At 37.0% G+C, this 22,884-nt stretch overlaps 1 protein-coding gene across 3 annotated transcripts in view; it reads left to right on the top strand.

Annotated features, from left to right (window-relative positions):
• Positions 1 to 9,414: 9,414 nt before the first annotated feature.
• Positions 9,415 to 22,884, top strand: part of MICU2 (mitochondrial calcium uptake 2) — a 39,730-nt gene continuing 26,260 nt past the window's right edge. For all 3 annotated transcript variants that reach the window (XM_058186336.1, XM_058186337.1, XM_058186335.1), the window contains exons 1-5: positions 9,415 to 9,559; positions 13,052 to 13,083; positions 13,195 to 13,270; positions 16,630 to 16,677; positions 19,071 to 19,153. In XM_058186336.1, the coding sequence (XP_058042319.1) occupies positions 9,436 to 9,559; positions 13,052 to 13,083; positions 13,195 to 13,270; positions 16,630 to 16,677; positions 19,071 to 19,153 (363 nt within the window). In that variant the 5' untranslated portion in view covers positions 9,415 to 9,435. The remainder of the gene's footprint in view (positions 9,560 to 13,051; positions 13,084 to 13,194; positions 13,271 to 16,629; positions 16,678 to 19,070; positions 19,154 to 22,884) is intronic.

The raw sequence follows: 22,884 nt of genomic DNA, 5'->3' as shown, positions 1-22,884 counted from the left end.
TGCGTCCGACCCATCGTGACCCCATGGACAACGTTCCTCCAGGCCTTCCTGTCCTCTACCATCCTCTGGAGCAGGGGTCTCCAATCTTGGCAACTTGAAGACTTGTGGACTTGGACTCCCAGAATTCCTCAGCCAGCACTGGCTGAGGAATTCTGGGAGTCCAAGTCCACAAGTCTTCAAGTTGCCAAGGTTGGAGACCCCTGCTTTGGAGTCCATTTAAGCTCATACCTACTGCCTCAGTGACTCCATCCAGCCATCTCATTCTCTGTTGTCCCCTTCTTCTTTTGCCCTCAATCTTTCCCAGCATTAGGCTGTTCTCCAATGAGTCTTTCATTCTTAATAAGTGGCCAAGTTTCATCTTCAGGATCTGGCCGCCTAAAAAGCAGTCAGGGTTGATCTCCTCTAGGACTCATCAGTTTGATCGCCTTGCAGTCCAAGGGACTCACAGTAGTCTTCTCCAGCACCATAGTTCAAAGGCCTCAATTCTTTAGCGCTCAGCCTTTCTTATGGTCCAACTTTCACTGCCATATATTGCAACTGGGAAAACCATAGCCTTGACTATGCACACTTTTGTTGGCAGGGTGATGTCTCTGCTTTTTATAACTAGATATAATAACTAGAATAGGGGTGTCAAACTGACGGCCCCCAGGCCAGATGCATCTTGCACAGGCCACGCCCACCCCAGCTCCGCGAATGGGAAATACATCACAAAACAAGTGTATGGCAATGTGACACTGCAAATTTGACACCCGAGAACTAGATCGTCTAAATGTGAGTGTAATTCAGAACCACCTTCCTGTACTAACAAACATACAGTGAACAGCTGTAACAACTTTCATAGGAAATTCAGAATTTCAATGCACTAATAAAAAGTGTACTAATAAATAATCACTAATAAAAAATGATTGAAGAGACAAAATGTGGAATTCGTTCACGACTGCTTTAAGAAGCTTGTCTGTCTTTGGCAAAAGTGTATAGCCAAGTAAAGGCAGGCAAGAAAAAATGGTATTTCAAGGATTATTTGCCTGCTTCATTATTAGATCATTATTTTTCATTCAACCCTCATAATTTCCAGGAATAAATTTGTTCCTATTACAGCTAGAAAACTTAATTATGGTGTTGGGGCCTTTACAATCCTGCCGTATACCAGAGTATTAAGAGCAAAAGCTGCAGAAAGCTTGAGTGATCACGTATTAGAATGGAAAACTACTTTAAAATCAGTTGCAATATTGAGTGAAAGAAGCAGTATAATAGTCAATCGTACCCTCTTGATGCCAGTGCCTCTCAAAGTAAGCTAGCCTTTTTGGTTACTGGGAATCAAGATATTTAGAACCAGTAGGTCAAATTTAATGACCAGTTGAATTAATCTCCACCCTCCATAATTAATTCCTTAGAGGAATCTCTTGCTGAAATCTGTTCTAATTTAGAAACTGAGGAACCAGATTCAGAAAGTAGTCCTCCATCAAATCTCAAGAGTCATTGGCCCATTAGTTTCTCCTCCATAATGCAAAATGTAGACATTAGTTAACAAACCCTTTGGCTTCCAATTTCAGCTCTTTGATAATAGTTAAGAGCATTATAGTAACTGGGATGGGGGACATACAGTACTTCTAAGAATTCAAATAACAATTTTTCTGTGACACATCCACCTTTTGGCCTAGAAGTTGTCTGAAGGGAAAAGAATATTTAATTTTCCAGCTCTTCAGACTTTTGTTCTCATATTTCTTCCAGAAAGATTCTAATGTCAAAATTCTTTAGTAGGCAACTAAAAAAAGGTTGCCAGCCTGCTATATTCCATGAGACCAGCTGAATATTACGCTGACTATCCAGAAATCATTTAGAAGTCATTTCAAAGCATCTTTTTGTGATGGAAGCAAAGGGGACTAAGCCTTGGAGGGCTAGGTTAATCTTAAAGATTTTGTTGTTTGGATTAAAGTCTTTACGGGGAACCTCCCTGATGAATTAATATTTCCTTAGATGGATTGAGATGTATTCAGGTTCATCAGAGAATTGACAATGTAAATAACTGGAGTTTTCTCTGCTAGGATGCATCATTAAATAGTTCATAGGTTTCACCTCAGTGTCTGGTAGTAGTTAAAATATTAGGTTGAAGGGATGGGAGACAAGATGGAATTATCTACAGCAAGCTATATGGAACTGTGGTGGTTTTTTTATGTAATCCAGCAAAGATGGATTACAGACTCATGATATTGAGAGAGTTAATAGTGACTATATCAGGTGCCAAGAAAAATCACAAGTTATTTTTCAAAAATTAGTTACGTTACTCACCTGGAAGGTCTGGGCAACCAGTTTCATCCTTATTGGGACACCTCAGACACAGGTAGCTTAGAAGTCATTCTAATGGAATTAAATCCTTCTACCAGAATTGAATTCACAAAGCTTTGTATGTTAACTAACTATATATAACTGCATCACCTTTAGGAGCTATATAGATGGTGTTGCAGATGAATATCTAAAAGCACAACCCGAATGATACATATAATTCCACCTTCCTTAAGCTTTCAGGGAGAAGAGATACAGGTATCACCTTATGTCATCCCTCCATGTATGGGGTTTTACATTACTTTCTTGGAATTCTCTTTTTGTTTCCTGGAATTTCTCCCCAATATTTGTATACAAACAAGAAGAGAGTGTAGAGACATTCAGCAATTTGAAGGTTTAAAGTCAGCTTAGTCAAGAGAGTGCAAGATGTGTGAAAGACATGTTAATTTCAAATATCCAAATGTCTAAGTAGTTTTTGTATCTTTGTTCCAAGGTATCTTTCATATCTGAAGACTCCAAAAGTAAAGCAATTTTTAAAAATCTGAAACCTTGCAACTTTTATTTTTCTTGCTGGATTTTTTTCAGAAACTGACTGCTGAAAACCTATGAAATGTCTCAAATTTGGGAACAAAGGGTATTGGGAGGGAATTTTTTTCACGAATGAAGATGAATATACATGTCCCAGGATAATGATGCAAGACTGAATTTGGGTCAGTCATTGGGATCAGAGATTTGGAGTGGTGCAGTGGCCTAGAGATAGAGTTCGATCCTAGGTAGAGGCAGATATTTCTTTCTCTGGACACACCAAGAATATATCTGCTGAGCAAAACTGCAGTGGTGACAGGAAGGGCATCTGGCCATTAAAACACTCTGCTAGCTCCATTCAGTTGCCCAAATTTTACCCCGCAAGGAATTATGAGGTCGTTAAATGAAGATGATTTGGGATCAGAGATTTATTCTTCGAAACTTTTGGACTCATGCTGGAGGCCCATCTTCAAAAATTTTCATACAAACCCTCAGTTATGGGGCTCATTCCATTCAACTTTTGGTTTAGCTTAAGACTTATCTTTTGCCCAGATTTTAGTCAAATGTGTGTTATTATTGTAGTGCCTTCTTTTCCAGATGGTTTTTTTATTACTGGTTGTTTTTTTTTTTTTAGTAATATCATTGTTTGTTCATGGTTTAAAATGTGAGGATGTATTTTGAGTTAAGGACAGGGAGACACTTAAAGAACAGCTGGAAGTTTCCAGGCCATTAAGAAGAATTTCTCTGTGGTTTGTGCTGTCCAGAGCAATCCCAAGACTGGTGGTCGTGACTCTTGAAAAATGGTAATTCCAAGTAGATTAAATCCCTAAATGGAATAATTTGTATAGAAATGGACACTGAGATTTCACCAGAATGTTCAGAAAAATATATCCCCAAATACAGGTATCTGATGAATCATGGACTTTGGGCAGGAGCCAAAATGGACAGGTCCTTTGAACCAGTCACTGATGACTGATGATAAATGGGTATCTAAGTAGAATAGAAGCTGGAATTAAATTATAACTATAAGGAGAGGGAATAAGAGACTGTAAGAAAGGAATGCGTGTAAATGTGTGAGAAAGAGCAAGAAAGGTCATTTAATTGTACTATACTGGAAAAAAACTGGAACCAACAATTCATTTTGAAAGGAACCAAGTTTTTAAAAATGATCCTTCAGTAAACACTATAAACTGCATACAACTGTACATTTTTCACATGACAGATAATATTCAAAAAGTTCAAAAGTTAATAATGAAGGAAAGGTAACACATTATTTATGAAATCAAGATTTGAAGAAATGCGTAGTACCTTTTATTCTCATCTGTTTTTTGGTTAGAATTAACTGCCTGTAATTTAAGACCCATTATTCATTCCTGAGATAAATGAATTAAGCTTTACAGGGTTTGGTGGTAGGTACTTTGTACATGTATGGTTACAACTGCCTCGGGCGAGTTCTTCTGTGTAGAGTAAAAGAAAGAGAAAAATCAATGTCTTTCTTCTTTCCAAATAATTTAAGATGATTTCTTGCTCAAATTAAAAATTAGCTTGCAGAAAATACTGCTTTGTTGAAGCCTATCTGCCTGCAAGTTACAGATTGTGTCTGTGTAAATAATGTTCAGATACAAATTGCTTCCTAGCAGCCGATTACTTGGTATGTCAATGAAAGGAGAAATGATTTGCGTCATTGCAGAGGTCTTTGAAGTCATTCAAGTCTAATTCACCACTAAGTATTAGAGAGCTAACATTAATGTTTCCAGTTACCATGAGAAGGGGTCTAGCATAAAATCACAGGAACATTTATATTCATAGTTAATGCTGAAATCTTTTTCTTTGTTACTTCAGTTGATGTCTTGCTACTATGGCATATATGATATATTAGAATTTCTGAATTCCTACTCTCTGTTGTTGCAATAAAATAACTAAATATTAACTGAATACATTTTACAATTCAATTATGCCTAAAAATGTGTTTTTTCTCTCTATATATATAAATTACCAGCTTAAACAAAACCCTTTCTCTGTTAAATGGATGGGCTTAGTTTAATTAAAATGCATAATTAATTCTGATTTTTTTAAAGGAATTAGGTTATTCAAATCAGTGTAACATAAACTTTGCTGTATTTGCCATTGTAGTTTTTCTCTTAGTTATATCACTTGTGAAGGGGTCACCAACCTTTCAGACCTCAGGGACCACTAAATTCATAATTTTAAATCCCGTGGACTACTAATACGAATTTTTGAAAAAGATAAATAGTATTTAGTGCAATATAAAAAATGCAAATAATTTTTCTGCGGACCACAAAATTTTCTTGCGGACCACCAGTGGTCGACGGACCACCCGTTGGTGACCACTGTTCTAGCTGATTTATTCTTTTTTTTATTTATTTACATTTATATCCCACCCTTCTCTGAAGACTCAGGGCGGCTTACATTGTGTAAGGCAATAGTTTCATCCTATTTGTATATTTATATACAAAGTCAACTTATTGCCCCCCCCCAACAATCTGGGTCCTCATTTTACCTACCTTATAAAGGATGGAAGGCTGAGTCAACCTTGGGCTTGGTGGGACTCGAGCCTGCAGTAATTGCAAGCAGCTGTGTTTAATAACAGACTATCTTATAGCCTGAGCCACCCATGGCCCTTCTTAACACTTAATACCTGGATGAAGCAAATTATCTAGACCCCTTTCAGTTGTAGCCCAGATATGGCATTCCTCACATTTTTGGATCTCTTCTGGTGGGAGTAGAATGAGGTAGTGCATCTTTTCTGGTTTTAGTTGACCTCTTGGCAGCTTTTGATGCCGTTATTCATGGTATTGTTCTGGATTAGCTTCTGAGAGGGGCTGCATGGTACTGTGCTTATTCCCTCCCTCCTTTCTTTGAGGCCAGTTCCAGTCAGTGTTAATTAAGAGTGAGATTTTATTATTATTGTTTTGCGTCAATCATTAAGCAAACCCATTGTTTGCTATGTGCCTTATTTACCAGAAACTGGAAGTAAATGTCAGTTTCTGGCAGAGGTGAAATGCTACCGGTTCGGACCAGTTCAGCCAAACCGTTAGCGATGGTGGGTGGTGGTTCAGAGAACCGGTAGCGACGGCAGCGTGAGGCTCCGCCCACTCACCCAGTCATTGTTACTTTCTTGTTAAAATCACGAAGTAACCTGTTTTTTACCCTCTGCGCATGTGCAGAAGGGTTTGCGCATGCGCAGAGGGTCCCATGTGCACGCGGCGCATGTACTTCCAAATCGGTAGGGAAGGTAAGCAGATTTCACCCCTGATTTGTGGCAAAACCATTTTAAAAGTAAGGAAGGTTATGAGAGCTATGACAACTAATGTTCCTCATAGCAAGCCAAAATGCAGTAACTTTTCTTGGGTACTTGTATAAGTGTACATATACCAATAGCCAAAAGAACTGATATTCTTCAGTCTAGTTGAAAGCCATGCTTCTGACTCATTTTTCAAAATAAATTGCTTATATTTCTGGTAAATTAATATCAGATCAACTTTCCCCAGTCTTTGGACTGTAATTTTTTTTGCTATCATAATCAATAGCTTGGCTGGGAATTTTGAAATTGTAATATAACATATCTTGAAAGTACCAGGTTTGCCTAAGTGGAAGTAAGTCCTATTGAATTTAGTTAGACTAAAGCAGTGCTTCTCAATTATTTTCTGTCATGCCCCCCTAGGAAGAAGAAAACATTTTTCGCGCCCCCCGCGCGACTGTAAATAGTATCATTATTAAAAAAAACAGTGTTTGCCGAGGTCAAACGCGCCCCCCTTTACGGAGCCTCACGCCCCCCCTGGGGGGCGCGCCCCACTATTTGAGAAGCACTGGACTAAAGTAAAGGAACTTGTGGTTAAACTACTAGTATTATCTATCTAGAATTTGAAAACGTTCTTCAGATATGCAGAAAATCTTTGAAAAAGTTATCATATATTGGACTGCATTTACAGCTCAGTTGGCTTTATTCAACTTCTCCACCAAAGGGAAGAATTGCAGAACAAGAATCAAAAGGAATCCAGTAGCATCTTTTCTAGCACATTAGTTGAAAGGCGTAAGCTGCTCACCTCAGCAATTTAGGGCTTTCAATAACATTTGTTAGAAAAATGCTACCAGAAAAATGCTACCACGAGCTCTTCTGTAGCAAGTACAAAAACTCAGTTGCGGTCATGACTCATTTTTAGGTTGCTGGTTGAAGGGCATTCCTTGAGAGTGCCAGCACTTTCATTGCTTCAGTCATCGTTGTCAGTGATGTAGGGAGAGAAAACCCCTGAGTCATAAAGAGAATAAAACTGAATACACTATTCTATTTAACACGTCCATGAAATTTAAGCTAAAAGAGTTTTAAGGAATCAGTAAAGGCATACAAAACATTCACCCCAGAGCAAGAATAAAGGCAGGATGAAAAGGCATTTTGCTTTGGCCTCTACAATTTGTCTCTAGCTACTGCTTGGTGGTGTTCGTTAGATTGATCAGAGATGGATGGATAGATGGATGATGGATGGACAGACAGACACAGAATTTTATGTCAGTAAGCCAGCCCATAGGTACATTCTTCATGTTCATTTTGTTGAGATGCTGTAGTTCAACAGAGCACTGGTTTTGTAAAACTCATTTTTCATCAGAATAAATAGAAATTTATGTGCACTCTAAACTCGGAGCAGTATTGCATTGCTCTTCACTGGACACCCTCCTTATTTTTAATTGCATTTTAAAAGATCTTCAGAGTCTACCAAGCCCTCAACCTTGGGCTTGAGAGATTTCAGACTCGGGTATGGATCAGTTATAAGAAGGATGGAGTAAGGATTTGAATGTACAGTTCACAGTATATTTATGAATTCATGTATAATGCTGGGTCCTTATATCTTTAGAGAAAGAAGGGGGGAAAGAAATAAAACAAAATAATAAAATAAAATAAATAAAATAGGGAGGGAGGGGATCATTCTGACGTCAACAGAAGTTGAAACTAGACATAACAGAAACTTGATTTTTATAGACAACAATAACATTCAGTCTAGCTATCTTGATACTTATGTCATAATACTTCTGTAGTCTTTTGCAATTTTTCCTTTATAGACAACAAGCAGTCTTCCTATTCTGTTACCTTTATCTCTGTCTCTACCAGTGGAATGTCCTTTTGCAGATCTCTAACTTTCAACAAGGCAACTAATGATAATAAAGAAGGAAAGAATTGAAGGATGAAAGAGATACAGAAAAAGAGTACATAGAAAAGAATATGTAATGAATAAAATGTGAATTCAGATGAACCAGCCTGCTTCATAATAGTGCTTGTGAAAGGGTTCCTTAAATAATAATTGTTAACAAGCCAAATATGAGTCAGCAATGTGACGTGATTCCAAAAAGATAAGTGCGTCAATAGCATTATATTTTCAGATGACTGAAAAGAATAGTTCTACTTTATTTCACATTGGTTAGACCTCCACCTTAAATATTGTTTCTATTTTTCAGTGGAATTTTAAAAACATTCAGACAAATTGGAATGATTCAGAAAAGGGCAAGGAAGATTAAGAGAAGATTGGAACTTAACTCCTGGAGTGACAAATTAAGGGAATGGATATTTTAGCCTTGAGAAGAGAAGGCTGTGAGGAAAAATACAACATTCTTAAAATACATGAAGTAGTTTCTCACAGAAGAAAGTTAAGACCTATTTCTCTGTCATCCCAAAATTTAGGGCCTAACAAAAGAAACTGAAGATATAGGACAGTGGATTCCAGTTTAATACTTCCAAAATAATTCCCAAGAGTACAGGTAATTCTCAATTTACGACCACAGTTGGGACAGGAATTTCAGTTGCCAAGTCATGGAGTCATGTAATGAGATGTCTTATGACTGCGTCAACTAGAGACTGCAATCCTGTCCATCTCCATTGCAGTTGTTAACCAAGAATTGCAGATCATGAAACAAGTACCAATGCAAGCCATGCTGGACTTTGTCCTTCGCAGCCTCAAGCCAACTCCCCCCACCTGCCTATCTCCCCTCCTAATTATGCCCACCCTGCACCTTGTCTTGTGGGGCAAAAAGCTGCCCCAAGCCCAGCATTTCATTCATGCAACAACATTCATTCGCTCACCCCAAGAGGCAACATTTATTTGTGCACAAACATTTGTTCAACAACAACCCCCCCACACACACACACAGCAGCAGCATTTATTCTTGTGACAGCTGCCTTCTCTCCCTGTTCCCTTGATCACTTAAACTATTTTTCTCAACTAAAGCATCTCGGGCATCTTGTCTTATTTGAAGTTGTTCTAGTCTTTTGATTATTTCTATTGTCTTTTTTATCTTTTCTGCCTAATGACACAGCATTGGCCACCATCTAATGAAGTGAAATTACGTTTAGAATTAATCGCACCTCATTGTTTTCCATCTTTAAAAAAAATGCACGCCTACAAACCCACAAACAGATGTGTGCATAAACGCCAATGATCCTTTTGACAATTGCCTTAGTCTAAAATAAATATTTGTTTTGCAGCATGCAGCAATGATATAGTTTCAGGTTTTGTTCGGTTGCTGAGTCATAGCTGGTGATTCTAGCTGAGAATAAATTTACCTATATTTGCTATATCCTTTCCTGTCTTTCAGAAGGAAGATTCTGTGGATGAAGAGATGGCAGAAAAGCTTTCCATTCGAAAGCAACGTTTTATGAAATTTGCTTCTTTGGAATATGGAGGAGAATATTACATGACTCCAAGAGACTTCCTGTTCTCAGTTATGTTTGACAAATCAGAGCGTAAGTGCTGTTTTTCTTTTCGTTTTAAACAGTGCTGTAGAATGAATGCCGATTTGTCCATTTGCCAAATTAACGTATCCTCTCTGATATTAGTCATGAGAAATTAAGGAGAATTTCTTCTTATTTGTGTATCACTTTAAAATGAGACAAACTGAATTAGATGATACAGCTCATACTGAATGCAACCAGCAGACTAGAGACCCCCCCCCACAGCTGAATTTGGTCTTGGTCATATACACAGGTACCTCAGCTCATTGTCCTGCTAGATATAATATAATATAATCCCCAAAGCTTTAACCAAAAACTGTCTACTATTGACCTCACCCCATTCCTAAGTGGTCCGTAAGGGGCGTGCATAAGAGCACAAACGTGCCTACCATTCCTGTCCTATTGTTTTCTTTCATTATATCCAATCAATATAGTTATTACATACTTATGCTTATATATATATGCTTATATATTATATAGTTACTTTCATGCTTATGCTTATATATACTATTGTGACTAAATAAATAAATAAATAAATAGAGGAAGTTTGGTCTTTTTAAAACAAATTTGTAGAAAAAAGGGGCTTCGTTTTACCCGATATCCTCTGATGCAGTGTTTCTCCGCTTCAGGAATTTTTAGATGGGTGGACTTCAGCTCCCAGAATTCCCCAGTCTGTCATGCTCGCTGGGAAATTCTGGGAATTGAAGTCCAAGGCTTTATGGATGGGTAGGAAGGTAGAGGCCTGCCGAATTTCAGAGGGAAAAATGTCTTGTAGGGCAGGGGCTGCTATGGAAAAGGCACACTTCCTAGTTTCCATTAGATGAAAAATGTTGAAGGGAAGGAACTAGGAGTGCCCTCCCCATTTCTGACCTGGAAGGGTATCCCCATGTAGAGTGCATTGCAGGATCTAAATTTATGGAATAAGGTAAAATATCTATTCAAGGATTCATTTTTGGGGATTTTTTTGTTGTATTAAATCTCATTTTTCTTTCTGGAATATAAGTTATGGAATTGGATGTTTGATTTCAGCATATTTAAGGTTAACTGTGTGAAGACTTTTTTTCCTTTAGAATATGCTTATATTTTGCAGAGAATTTTTTTGGAGACCAGTGCCATCTTGTGGCCTGTCTGGAGCACTGGATTTTTCTTTTGGGATTTTCCTTTTTCATGTAAAATTTGTAATTATTTCCTTTCATAATGAATGTTCTCATTTTAATGCTTTATTTTTTTAATGTTTTATCTTTTTTTAATAACATCATTTGGTTTTGTGACCTCTGAGTTTGATTTATCTTCAAAGGGCAAGGAAATGCTGAATCCCCTTGTCACCATGCCTTTACATTGCAGTCAGGAGATGGTCCAATTGCAGTCATTTCAGTTTTTCTGACTTTTTAATGGCCAGAAAAACATTAAGGGGTATGGATGTCAAGTCAGTTGCCCCTCGAAGGATAAATGGTGACAGCAGGAACTTCCAAGTAAAACAGGAAGCAAAGCTGGGACTGATCATTTGTCTGCTTTTCTACTTAAACAATTGGAAAGGACAACTCCAAATTGTGGGAAATCCTACCCAAGGATCATTATTAATGCTGCACTTTTCCTTTGCGTTACAACATTATCATAAATGATAAAGTAGTGACCTTTGAATAACAAAAGGTTATATGTCTGTTCTTCCTAAAGAGGCATAGGGGTAAGTGCATTGTATGCAGGAAAACATGGGCTGAATTCATTGCCATTGAGATACTAACATCAGGTTTAGTCTGAACATTGGCATTAACAGATAACTAATAGCTAAGTAAAATATATGTTACAAAGCTCTGAATTTATAAAATTTAGATTGCAAAGAAATGTGTGACATTCATTTGGTATCTAACTCTAAAACTAACTATTCAAAAATTGTTTTTATGACAGAGAACACTGATGTAATCATTGATTCCAGTGGCAGCTTCTTATACATGCAAAGTTATAGATAATGTTTTGCCTGGGGGGGAAAATGTGCTTTTTTCTGATTGGTGCTTCATGTGCCTGCTGTTTGTTGATTAAAAGCTATGAAAATTGATGTTTTAAAAGGTGGAAAGATGCTAAAAAGCACCCTTCTGAAACAATCTCCATTGGCAGTTTGAAGTATCTACATCAGGGGTGTCAAACTCAATCCCAGTGCCGATTGTATCAGGATTTTGTTTGCCCTTGGAGAGCCAGAGTGCATGTGGCCAGGTCAGCATAGCCAACTGGGTGAACGAAGCTGGGGGTGGGCTGGGGCAGCACAGTGAGTCCCTTGCCATCTCCGGGATGGCCCCGCAGGACAGTTCTGGCCTATTTGGCCTATGGGCGAAATAGTTTAACTCCCCTGACCTAAATTGTAATAATTTCATTCTTATGAAAGAATAATAAAAGAAATCAAACTATCATTACTTTTTATTGCCATATATAGACCTTTATAAAGTTTTTAATTCCATTCACGCGTTTACAATACATAGTTACAAAAGTTGTAAACCTGAAAAATAAGAGTTCTTTGTATAACCTATTTATAAATTATTAAAGATATTTAATGAGTGAAAAGTGTGATGCTTTGTCATGGTGGACTACACCCCAATGTCATGATAAGCCAGGCTTTTCAATAAAAGTTATATGGAAAAGCCAAGTATGTTTCTAATTCCTTGCTAGATGATGCACCATGCATGCTAACCACACCTTGGTGTTAACCAAGGCCAGTTAAGATGGGACAACAAAATTATAGATGTATTTATCCAAAAGGATCCAGAGAATGAAGTTATGGTTTAATATGTTAATGACTGTATTCAGGATTCTTGGAAGTGAATAAAACAGGAGTTCTATTTTGGTTTCTCATGATTCATGAATAACAGGGAAAACTCATCAGCAGATCACTGTCAAGTAGAAAGTCACAGACAGAACTCAAACAAGTTTCAATTCCACTACATTCACATGGGAGATAGTTAAGTACTAGAAGGAAGAAGAAAAACTATAATAGCCACCTGTCGCATACTTGGTCTAATGTCCTAAATGTTTCTAGAGGTGGTCTTTTATAGCAATAGGTTTTAAAATTATTGCAGCCCATTTGGTTTGGAAGATGTGTGTTGGCTATATTAAGTGCAGTTTTTAGGGATTATAATTGGAAAATCTAAAAGGCTGAAAGGAGGCTGTATTACAGCTGTTTTTTGTGATTTCAGTTTTCTGCCAATACGTAAATATAACGAATAGAAAGTATATGTTTTTTTAAGTTAAATATCTAAAAGTTTATTTTATTTTATTTGTTTTGCATTGTAGCAGTGTTGAACAGTTTGTTCCTATCATTCTAGAACAGTAGTTTTTTTCCCCCTAACTATTATGAACATTTAAATATTTCTAAGCTGTTGGTAGTGTTCTGTTCATGTCACTTGCAATTTCTCTTTTAAAAACACAGTATGAAGAAACTGCCGAATTCAACAAAGCTTTGACTTACAGATGGATTGACTGGTGTGTTTTTTCTTTTTTCTTTTCTTTTTTGGACAGGTAAAACTTTGGCCAAGAAACTGACAAAAAAGGTAGGCAAAGAGTTGATGCTGTTTGTCAAAAGAACTTTTGTTCTTTCTGTTACTTGCTTTAATGGATTTTGCTTTCACAACTAACTTGTCATTTATTTGGTTTGTTCAAAGGAAATAGATTCTACCCTAGCAAATGTTATGAAGACTAGACCAGGACCAACCTTTTTTAGAGATCTTGGAGACAGAGGTAACAGTTTAGGCTATTGGTGTAATTAATATTAGAATCTTCTTTCCTGGGATTTCAATATATGGAAATGTTTGCTTGATGCCTAGGCTGCTAAATTAAATATTTTGTTGGAGCTATTTCAAACTCTATTTTAGCTCCAGAAACAAAGATCCAAAAAAATGTGTGTGTGTGTGTGTGAGAGAGAGAGAGAGAGGGAGGGAGAATGAAAATGAGAATGAATTTTGTTGGAATCTGGAATGCCTGGAAATGTATGTGGGAACACAAGTCATTCTTGGAGATACTTCATGATCATATGTCAGAGTGTCTATAACTTGCCTTTGGTTCAGGGAAACTAATATCAAGTATCAAGCTATTCTCCAAAGCAGCTGAGTGTAGGACAAGAAGCAATGGGTGGAAACTAATCAAGGAGAGAAGCAACTTAGAACTAAGGAGAAATTTCCTGACAGTTAGAACAATTAATCAGTGCCTCCAGAAGTTGTGACTCCTCCAACACTAGGAGTTTTTAAGAAAAAGTTGGATAACCATTTGTCTGAAGTGGTGTAAGGTTTCCTGCCCTAAGCAGGGGGTTGGACTCCAAGGTCCCTTCCAACTCTGTTATTCTATTCTATTCTATTCTATTCTATTCTATTCTATTCTATTCTATTCTATTCTAATATATAGATAATAACAATTCTGCAACTTAATTTGGCAGTATTCTATAAAACATTGGGATTATTTAGGCTTCCTAAATCAGTATTGTAAGCCCTTTGAAATTAATCAAACTTGAACACCAAAGACATGAATACTAGGCTCAGTATTTGAAACGTCAGAGACGCTTTCTCAAATTCTGTTCCTGCTTGGGGCTGAGATTTCTCTTACCTGACTCTTGCTTTGGTTGCAGCTCTTCCTCCTCTTTCTCATGGCTGTTTTCATAGCCCAGTACACTAGTTTCTTTGAGAAAAATCTATGTGGTTGCTAAGAATAGACACCATCGTGATGGCACATAATCAGTCAAAGGCTAAATGAACAAATTAAGTTCAATAAGTTCTGTTCTTTGTTTGAGTAGGAAGCAGAAGATATCTGAATGCATTTGTTCTCCAAAAGATGGCAATGTTATGTGGTATTTAAATTTTGACACCCATGTCCAATGTCTGTATCATAAGTTGTGTCCCCTATGTTTAATGGAAGTGATAGCACAGAAAATAATTTTGAATATCAACATTTATTTGTCAATATCAGTGCTATGGGGGAAATGTTTAGAAAGAGCATCTTCTCAGTGCTAGTATACAATTCATTACAAAACTATAAACTGATGCAGGGGGGAAATCATTGACAGATGTGTAAGCTGAGTAAGAAAGGGAAAATTGGTGAAAGCAATAGAGTGGTTTGGATTTGACTGTACACAAGTGCAAATGCAGCATCTACCAGCTATTTGTTGAAGTAGCTGTTTCTCTTCTATGGCTGCAATAGAAACTCTATGGTAGCTAACAATGTAAGATATAGATATAGCTGCTTTAATGAGTTCCAACTGGTAGTATACATTCCTCCTAGCTCTGAAGCACTTCAAACAGTTTTTAAAAAAAAAATACTGTGTAGCCCTAGAAAGCAATTTAACTACTGTATGTTGTTAACTAAAACTCTTAATATTTATCCTATAATCTTTCTGACTTCATGGATATAAGTTTTATGCATCCTTGAATTAACAATACTTATTTTACATCAGTTATGAATTATCACTAGCAGAATCCATTCATAAGAATTATTGAATGTGGGAATCCTGTGTGGTGGGGAGGTGGGGGAATCTCTTTGTCTATTAATTAGTTATATGTAAATCACAGAAATAACTTGCCAGTAGATGGTAGAATTCAAACATTTGCTTTCAACATTTCTTCCATTATACAGGATGAGGGGTTTTTTGTTTGCACGTTAAACGTAGCTTGTCTTTGCGTATGTGTTATTTATAAAAGATATTTTTTAAAAATTCTAAAAGTGCTCTTACTGGGGGTGGGGGGATGCTTCAAATTCTTTTCTTTAACCCATACACTTTATATACTTCTCTATCTTTAGCTGGCGTGTTGGTATTTTGACAATTGCATCTTGTGTTTGTTCAGGCTCTTCAGTAGGGCCTTTCAAAGGGAAATGTTGGAATTTTCCTTCAAAAGGGGAAAGAAAAGACACTTTCACCTTGTAGAAAGGATGTGTTCAGGTTTTTAATTTTTTTTTTTTAGAGCCTGTTCCTGGCTCCATGCCCAGCAGTTCTATCAGTGCAATCTAGCAGCTTGCCAGCTTTGTGTTGCTCTATTCCCCCTGAGACTTAAAGAAAATCTGGTCTTCACATTTTGAAGACAGCCAAAGGATGAAATACTTTGATCCTTCAGAGCAACATTAGCAAAGGTCTCCTCCCAAGTACTAAATATGACAAAGCACACTTAATTTATTCATTCTTTGTATAAACACTGAATATTTTCTGTAAAAACTCAAAAAAGATTTAAAAAAGACTTTCTATTAATTCCAAATAAACCAAGTCTTTTAATAAGACATCAGCATGATGGGAATTGTAGAGCAGTAGAATAAGGCTGGAATAGCTGATTTTCCTGAAAACTAATTGATATTGCTTTTTCTGAATAGGTAAAGAGCATTAAACTAAAGAACTCTTATAAAAATCTAATTGTGCAAGGAGTGCTGTAAACAAAGCAAGTATTGTGGTCCGCTGGTAGCAGAGTCGGACAGTGAGGAGGCTGGGGAGGAACATGGGCCAGTTCTGGAGTCTGGGGAAGGTTCGGACAAGGACTCTGCGTCGGAGGCAGAGATGGGGCCAGGGCCATCTGGGAGTTATGTGCTGACTCCGGATCCTCTAGAGTTTGACATCAACGAGGCAGAGGAACAGGAGGAGCCTGTTCCCAGTGCGCGCATGCGCAGAGCTACCAGAAAGCAAGAACAGTTAAGACAAAAGGGGCAACTCAGGAGTAAGGCTTGGAGATGATTGGCTCCTTCCATAAGACATAAAGGAGGAGCAAAGGCTTTGCAAGAAGCAACTTTGTTCATGCTGGTTTAAATTCTGAAGCTCCATTTTGACTCTGTTGTCCATGTGGTCTTGCAAAGCTAATTAGGTCTTTGCATGCCAATTAGCGTGTCAAAGGAGATAAAGGTGGGTGCTTATCAGCATTATCCCAAAGGACTGTGGCAGACTTCTGTCGGACTCTTTACAAACTAATTGTGTCTCATCGCAGGCTGTGAATGAACAGAATTTACAGCCATTGAAATAAAAAGAAGGTTTTGGAACTAATTGTGTGCTTTTTACTGTCTCAGGAAGCCTAGGTCAGAACAGCACATCAATGTGCTGAGGACTACCAAACTAACCTTTCAATCTTGTATTTCAGGATTGATTTCTTACACAGAGTACCTCTTTTTGCTGACAATACTCACAAGTAAGTATTTTGATGGTGACTGTACTTTGCAATTTAAATAAATGTTAATCACTATTGTTAGCTTCTTTTTATTTGTATGTTCCAGTTCAAATCTCAGCTGATAAAGATATGAACTTCTTAGAGTAATAATTGGTTACATACACACTGATAAATATAGAAAAAGACTCATTCTATAGGTCCTTAGAAAGTGAAGGCATCTTAAGCTTGCCTTTCCTTATTTTAATGTCTAGGCAAGTTCATATTATGGTGGATCCCTGAGATATCTAGGCTTCAAGTTGCTCAGTGCTTTAAAAATCAAAATCTTAAATTACTCCCAGAAAAGGTCTTTTAATTGAAATATAATAAGTTCTTGAGGTCTGTCCTCTCTATCATACTATATATTAAAAGAAGCTTCTGGGTGCATTTCAAGGGTAGCTCCTTGTTGCAACTGAGCAACTTGAGGCCTAGATATCTTGTGGGGGATACACAAAGAAAATCTATGGAATCAATTATCATTTCTAGATGATGAATTTCCTCTTTGGGGGACAATGCATACTTGTGTCCTGATTCCACTTTCCTATTAAAGAAAGCCCTTGGTGGTTGGATTAAATTTCAATTTATGTATCTGCATGGCCACTTTCTGCCTCTTTTCTGTTCCTTGAAAAGACTTTCCCAAGCCTGGAGAGAGTGGGAGAAAACGTGTTTAGGGGAAGTCAGTGTTCAAATACACAATTTTCCATTCCACGTATCAGCACCTTCCCAGATCATGGAAATAGTTGGAAGAAAGTAACTCTCTCTTACCAACATAATCCACTGGAGAAGGAAATGGCAACCCACTCCAGTATCTTTGCCATGAAAACCCCATGGATTGTCCATGGGGTCGCGATGGGTCAGGCACGACTTCGCAACTAACAACAACAACAAAGGACCAGCTTCCTTCCAAATGGCTCAGAACTATAATTCTCAGAATTTCTAGCAGTATCTCCAAGTCAGTTGAAGAAAGACGAAGGCTGAAGCCTATTTAGAGTCCTAAAAATTCATCTCTCCGGTTGAATAGCTTTTGGTAGGGTTTGTCTGTCTTGGCATCTGCCTCCCATGGTGATTTAAAGAAAAAAAATACGGGCTCTTACTATTTCGATAAAGTTAAATGTTATTTTTACAGCCAACACCCAAATATAATTTCTGTTAACAGCCAATGCGAATATCTGATACTCTCATCCTAAAAATATTGTCTGCATAATGAAATGAAAGTGTGTGGGGCTTTTCTTTGAACCTCCCATATTTTATAAATACATACCATTAAAGCTGCCTCATATCAGATAAGAATGTCATCTGGTGAGCTGCACGAGCTGCTTTAGCTCCTATACCTTCTGTGGGGCTGCCTCCTTATCAACCTGTTGCAACATATGGTTTGTTTCACTGCTTTATCGTTTTGCTTTATCCTCCAATAAACTAATAGGCCCCATATGCAGTATTACTGACTCAAAATGTCGACTTAATAAAATTCAGTGGCCATTCTTAAATCAGTACCGCTTCTTGCTCTAAGGCCTAAGCAATAGACTATACAGCTACCCTGTTTGTGAAATATTTATTGATATTCATGAATGTCCTGAGAATTGTAAGGATTTTAGTTGAAAGTTTTAATTAAAATTTTTAACTTGGTAGGCTCCACTGCAATATATAATTCTAGAAATGTATGTATGTCTATTTATGTACGTTTGTGTATGTATGTAAAAGTTTAAATGAACATTTCATTTTCCCTGAGGTTCTTTGTATATTCTTAGAGGATCTTAATACTGTCACTGAAATAGCTGGGAACTCTTTCCCTTTTAATTGGTTTTGCTATCACGTTGGCTCAGTTGAAGCAATCTCTATTTGATTCTCCAAACTTTGATTTACGGGGCTTCTTTTTAGTAACAAAGGTAACAACTCTAATTTAGGGCATTTCCATATTATGTATAGAATTTGTAATATTATTCTTAAAAATAGCAATCAAATTGGGTAAATCTTTCATTTTGTGGTACTTGGTTTTGTAGATACTTTCTGCTAGCAAATCTAGAAATGGTTTAAAAAATGGCTTTACATCCACCTGTTTATGTGATAAATTTATATCCCATTTTTACTCCAGGAGCTTGAGATTACATCCATAAACTCCTATATCCAATATTTCCCACAAAAAACAATCCCTGAGAGTAGGTTGGTATGAGAGTTGTGTGAATATCCCAAGTCACCCATTGAACTTCCGTGGTTTAGGATAGCCTTGAACAAGAATCTCCTGGTTCATTATCTTAACTATTACACTACACAATTTTCTTGTATATAAATCTGGAGGCATGTGTCTATTTATAGAGTATCGGACAGTATCACTTGCATGTAAAGGGTTCTTTTTTGAACACATCTATTATTTATTGTAGAACCACAGACTGGATTTCATATTGCTTTTAAAATGTTGGATGCAGATGGCAATGAACAAGTAGAGAAAAAAGAATTCTTTAAGGTATGGTTTAAAACAATTGATCAGTTGCCCTTGACAGCTGGGGGTCGTGGGATTTGAGTCCAAGCCGTTTGAAGGGTATCAGAGCCATATAGCTACGAAGCATTTCTTCCTCTGCTTTTGAGGTTCCAATTCTAAGTCATGAATATTATCGTAAAACTATAAACCAGAGTAAATTTTTACTGAGGTTGATAATAAATGTATATCAAACATGCCCTTCTATTTTTGTTTATTATTATTGATGTGCAGTGTTTAGTATTATGTTTGGAGGCAAAACAGTTATTTCAGTTTGTGCTCCATCTCATACGCAAGTAAGATAAATTCTCCGGATTTTCCAGTCCAGACTTCCAACAATACATGGAAAGAGTACTGCTAAAAGTACAAGTAGGATTCAAAAGATCACATATCTAAGATCACATTTATTTGTTTGTTTGTTAAATTTATTTGCCTCCTATCTCACTATGGGGCTTACAATAATAAAAAGGAAGAAAAATGAAAGGCGTATAAACAGAAGTAAAATAATTGAACAATAATATAAACAATGACAAAGGAACACAGTGAGAATAATACATCAGTACGATAAGCAGAAAGATAGATGGGTGGAGAAAAGAGAGATTGTGAGGGGGGGTGAAGTCTGCCATCAATTTAGCAGCCACCTCCATCATGAAAACCCCCCATATGGTCCCCAGGCCAACTGGCAGAGCCAGGTCTTTTGGCTCTTGTGGAAGGATAAGATGGTGGTGACAGATTTTACTTCAGAGGATAAGATATTCCAAAGGACAGGTGCTGAAACAGAGAAAGTTCTTCTTCTGGATCGTGATGACAACGTTCCAGAAAGCCCCAACTCCAATTAAAACTCTGAGGCAAGCATTTCTCAGAGTTCCATTTATTAGAGTAGGTATACTGGCACATCTGGGAAAACCTGAATCTGAGAGTTCCAGGTTTTTCCTCAGTAAATCAAAACCCCAAATCCAGCCCCTGCATCCATCAGTCTGTCATGTGGCCCAATCATCATCCGTCCCAACTTGAGCCATCACTGCAACCACTCCTCCTCCAGATGGATAAACACCATGACCTTGACCAAAGGGAAGAATGCTATTATGTCTAACTACAATCACTCTCCTGAATTCCCCCTCCTACTTTCCCAGATGCAAGAAGTTGGCAGCGTGGAAGCTTCTGGGGCTAATATGGCTTCCAAAGCTGACATGTGATAGTCGAGTTCTTTGACCGATGGCATCAAAAGTAGCCCCTCTCTGCTGGAACTAGTAACTAATAATAATAATAATAATAATAATAATAATAATAATAATAATAATAATAATAATAATAATAATAATAATAATATTTTAATTTGTATACCGCCCTTCTCCCGAAGGACTCAGGGCGGTTTACAGCCAGAATAAAAATACAGCAATACATACAATATTAAGGAATTTCCTGGTGAAGGTGAGCGAAGAGTTTACTGCTCAATATTTAGAAAAAAAAACTAAGATGATATCAACAGTCACTGCCATCCTGCTGTAAAGAAGTGGGGGAAAAGCTGAAGTAATAACAGACTTTATCTTCCTAATTCAGAAACTCAGAATGATGGTAACTGTAGCCATGAAATAAAAAGACAGTTGCTCCTTGGGAGGACTGTGATAGATCTAGACAAAGTGCAGAGACATCTCACTGACAGCAAAACTATATATTGTCAGGGGCATTGTTTTCCGTTGTATCATGTGGATAAGAAAGCAGGATCATCAGAAAAGCTGGAGGGGGGGGGAGACTTGGAAAGAATAACTTGGAAAAAAACTTGGAAAGAATAACTTGCATAGCAAAAAGAACAAGTATTTTGATATTAGATGAAATAAAACAGATCTCACCAGAAGAACTAATAATGAACTTAAAACTTAAACATTTTGGACATATAATGTAAAGAATGAGACCCTGACTCTTGGAAAAATTGAAAACAATCAGAAAGAGGCTGACACAAGCCAAGGTTTTAATTTTTACTGGATGTTTTAAATTTATCTGTGTTTAAATTTGTCATGCAAACTGGTGAAAATTGATTTGAATTGCTGCAGGATATAAATGTGATAAATGAATAAAGCCCCTAGATACTATAACACAACCATGATCTCACAAGAATTCAAAAGAAGCCTTTACTAACAGGCAATATGATGATATCCATCAGATCACACAGAGCTGGAAGTGACTAAAAAGCTGAATAACAAAACAAATCTAGGAAAATACTGCTTTTTCCAACCTAACCTGTCAGACTTTCTTTTAACATTGGATGTGAGGAATCAAAGATATATTTTAAGGTTTGTAATGTACAGGTAGTCCTCTATCTATGACCGCAATTGGGACCAGAATTGCAGCCATAAGTTGCTGCAGTTTTTAAGTCGAATCACCATGTGACTGGACCAATTTTTTCAACCATTTTTACTGTGGTCATTAAGTGAATCATATAGTCGTCAAGTGAATCCAGTTTTCCCAATAGACATCTTTTACTGGAAATCATAAAAAAAGGTTCCATATTGCAATTATATGACTTACAGGACACTGCAGCCATTTGTAAATGTGATCCAGTTGCCAAGCATCCAAACTGCAATCAAATGATCGCGGGAACTATGCAACAGTCATAAGTGTAGGCACAGGCTATAAAACATTTTTTCTGAGGGTTGGAACTTCAAACTGTTGTTAGATGAACAGTTGTAAGTCAAGAACTACCTGTGGGAGATGTAAGGAGAGATCATTTTTATCATATAGAAAGAAGGTCATAAGTTCCTTGTCTCACTGTGATAAACATAAGCACTTCTAAGCATCTTTAAATCCTGCACTTTCTGGTTCTAACCTTGCCGTTATCATAAATAATAAATTTTATGTTCTTTTATTTTTGCTATCCATTTGAGGACTGGTGTTAACATCTTTGAAAGGTAGGGGGACTTTGCAGTGCTATACTGTACTCAGTTTCTTTTCCTTCACATGATGAGAAATGTTTTACCAAAAAAATCCTGCCAGGAGTCTGCTGGGTGATTATTTTGGGATTTAAAGCAATAAGCAAAAGCAGCTTTTGATAGAAAACTTTTGAATCCAAAACCTGTTTTTATCTTATAGACAGTCATGATTATTTAATCATTCTGGCTTTTTAACAGAAAACACAGCTTCGTATCAAACTCATATCAGTGTTTTGACCATTCAGAATGTTTAAAATGCACTCTTTCAATAAGTTTTTAAAAGCTACAATCTACAAAGTGAGATTATTATTATTCAGTAGTGACTGTTTTAATTTAGAGTTGATGTCCATGGTATCTAGTGAAGGCCTTTCTCACTGCTACTGCCTGAGAATCTTTATCTAGAAATGGCAGGGGTAGAATAATATTTCCTGCATGCACAGGAATGTGGCTTGCCAGTTAATTTCCCTAGTCAAATTGATAGTATTGTCCTATGTTTCAGACAGGAAGAATAAGCAAAAGAGAAATTAGGCTTCATAAGGTTGCTTAGTAAACTATCTAGAGAAAAAAAATTGAACTGGAGAATTCTTGCCCACTCTATCTAAGCTCTCATTTAACTTTGAGATAAACCTCTTAAATCAATGATATATAAAAGCATTTATCTGATTTTACTTTTCTCTGAAGCTATGCTGCCCTGCTTAAACTTATGTTATATTTCTGTACATATCTTAATATGTTTGTAATAAAGTCATTGTGCAATTAGATCTTCCCATCATATGCCTAATACACACACTC

The sequence above is a fragment of the Ahaetulla prasina genome, chromosome 5, assembly GCF_028640845.1.
Source record: "Ahaetulla prasina isolate Xishuangbanna chromosome 5, ASM2864084v1, whole genome shotgun sequence".
NCBI classification, from domain to species: domain Eukaryota; kingdom Metazoa; phylum Chordata; class Lepidosauria; order Squamata; family Colubridae; genus Ahaetulla; species Ahaetulla prasina.
This window is presented reverse-complemented; position numbering and strand designations above follow the sequence as displayed.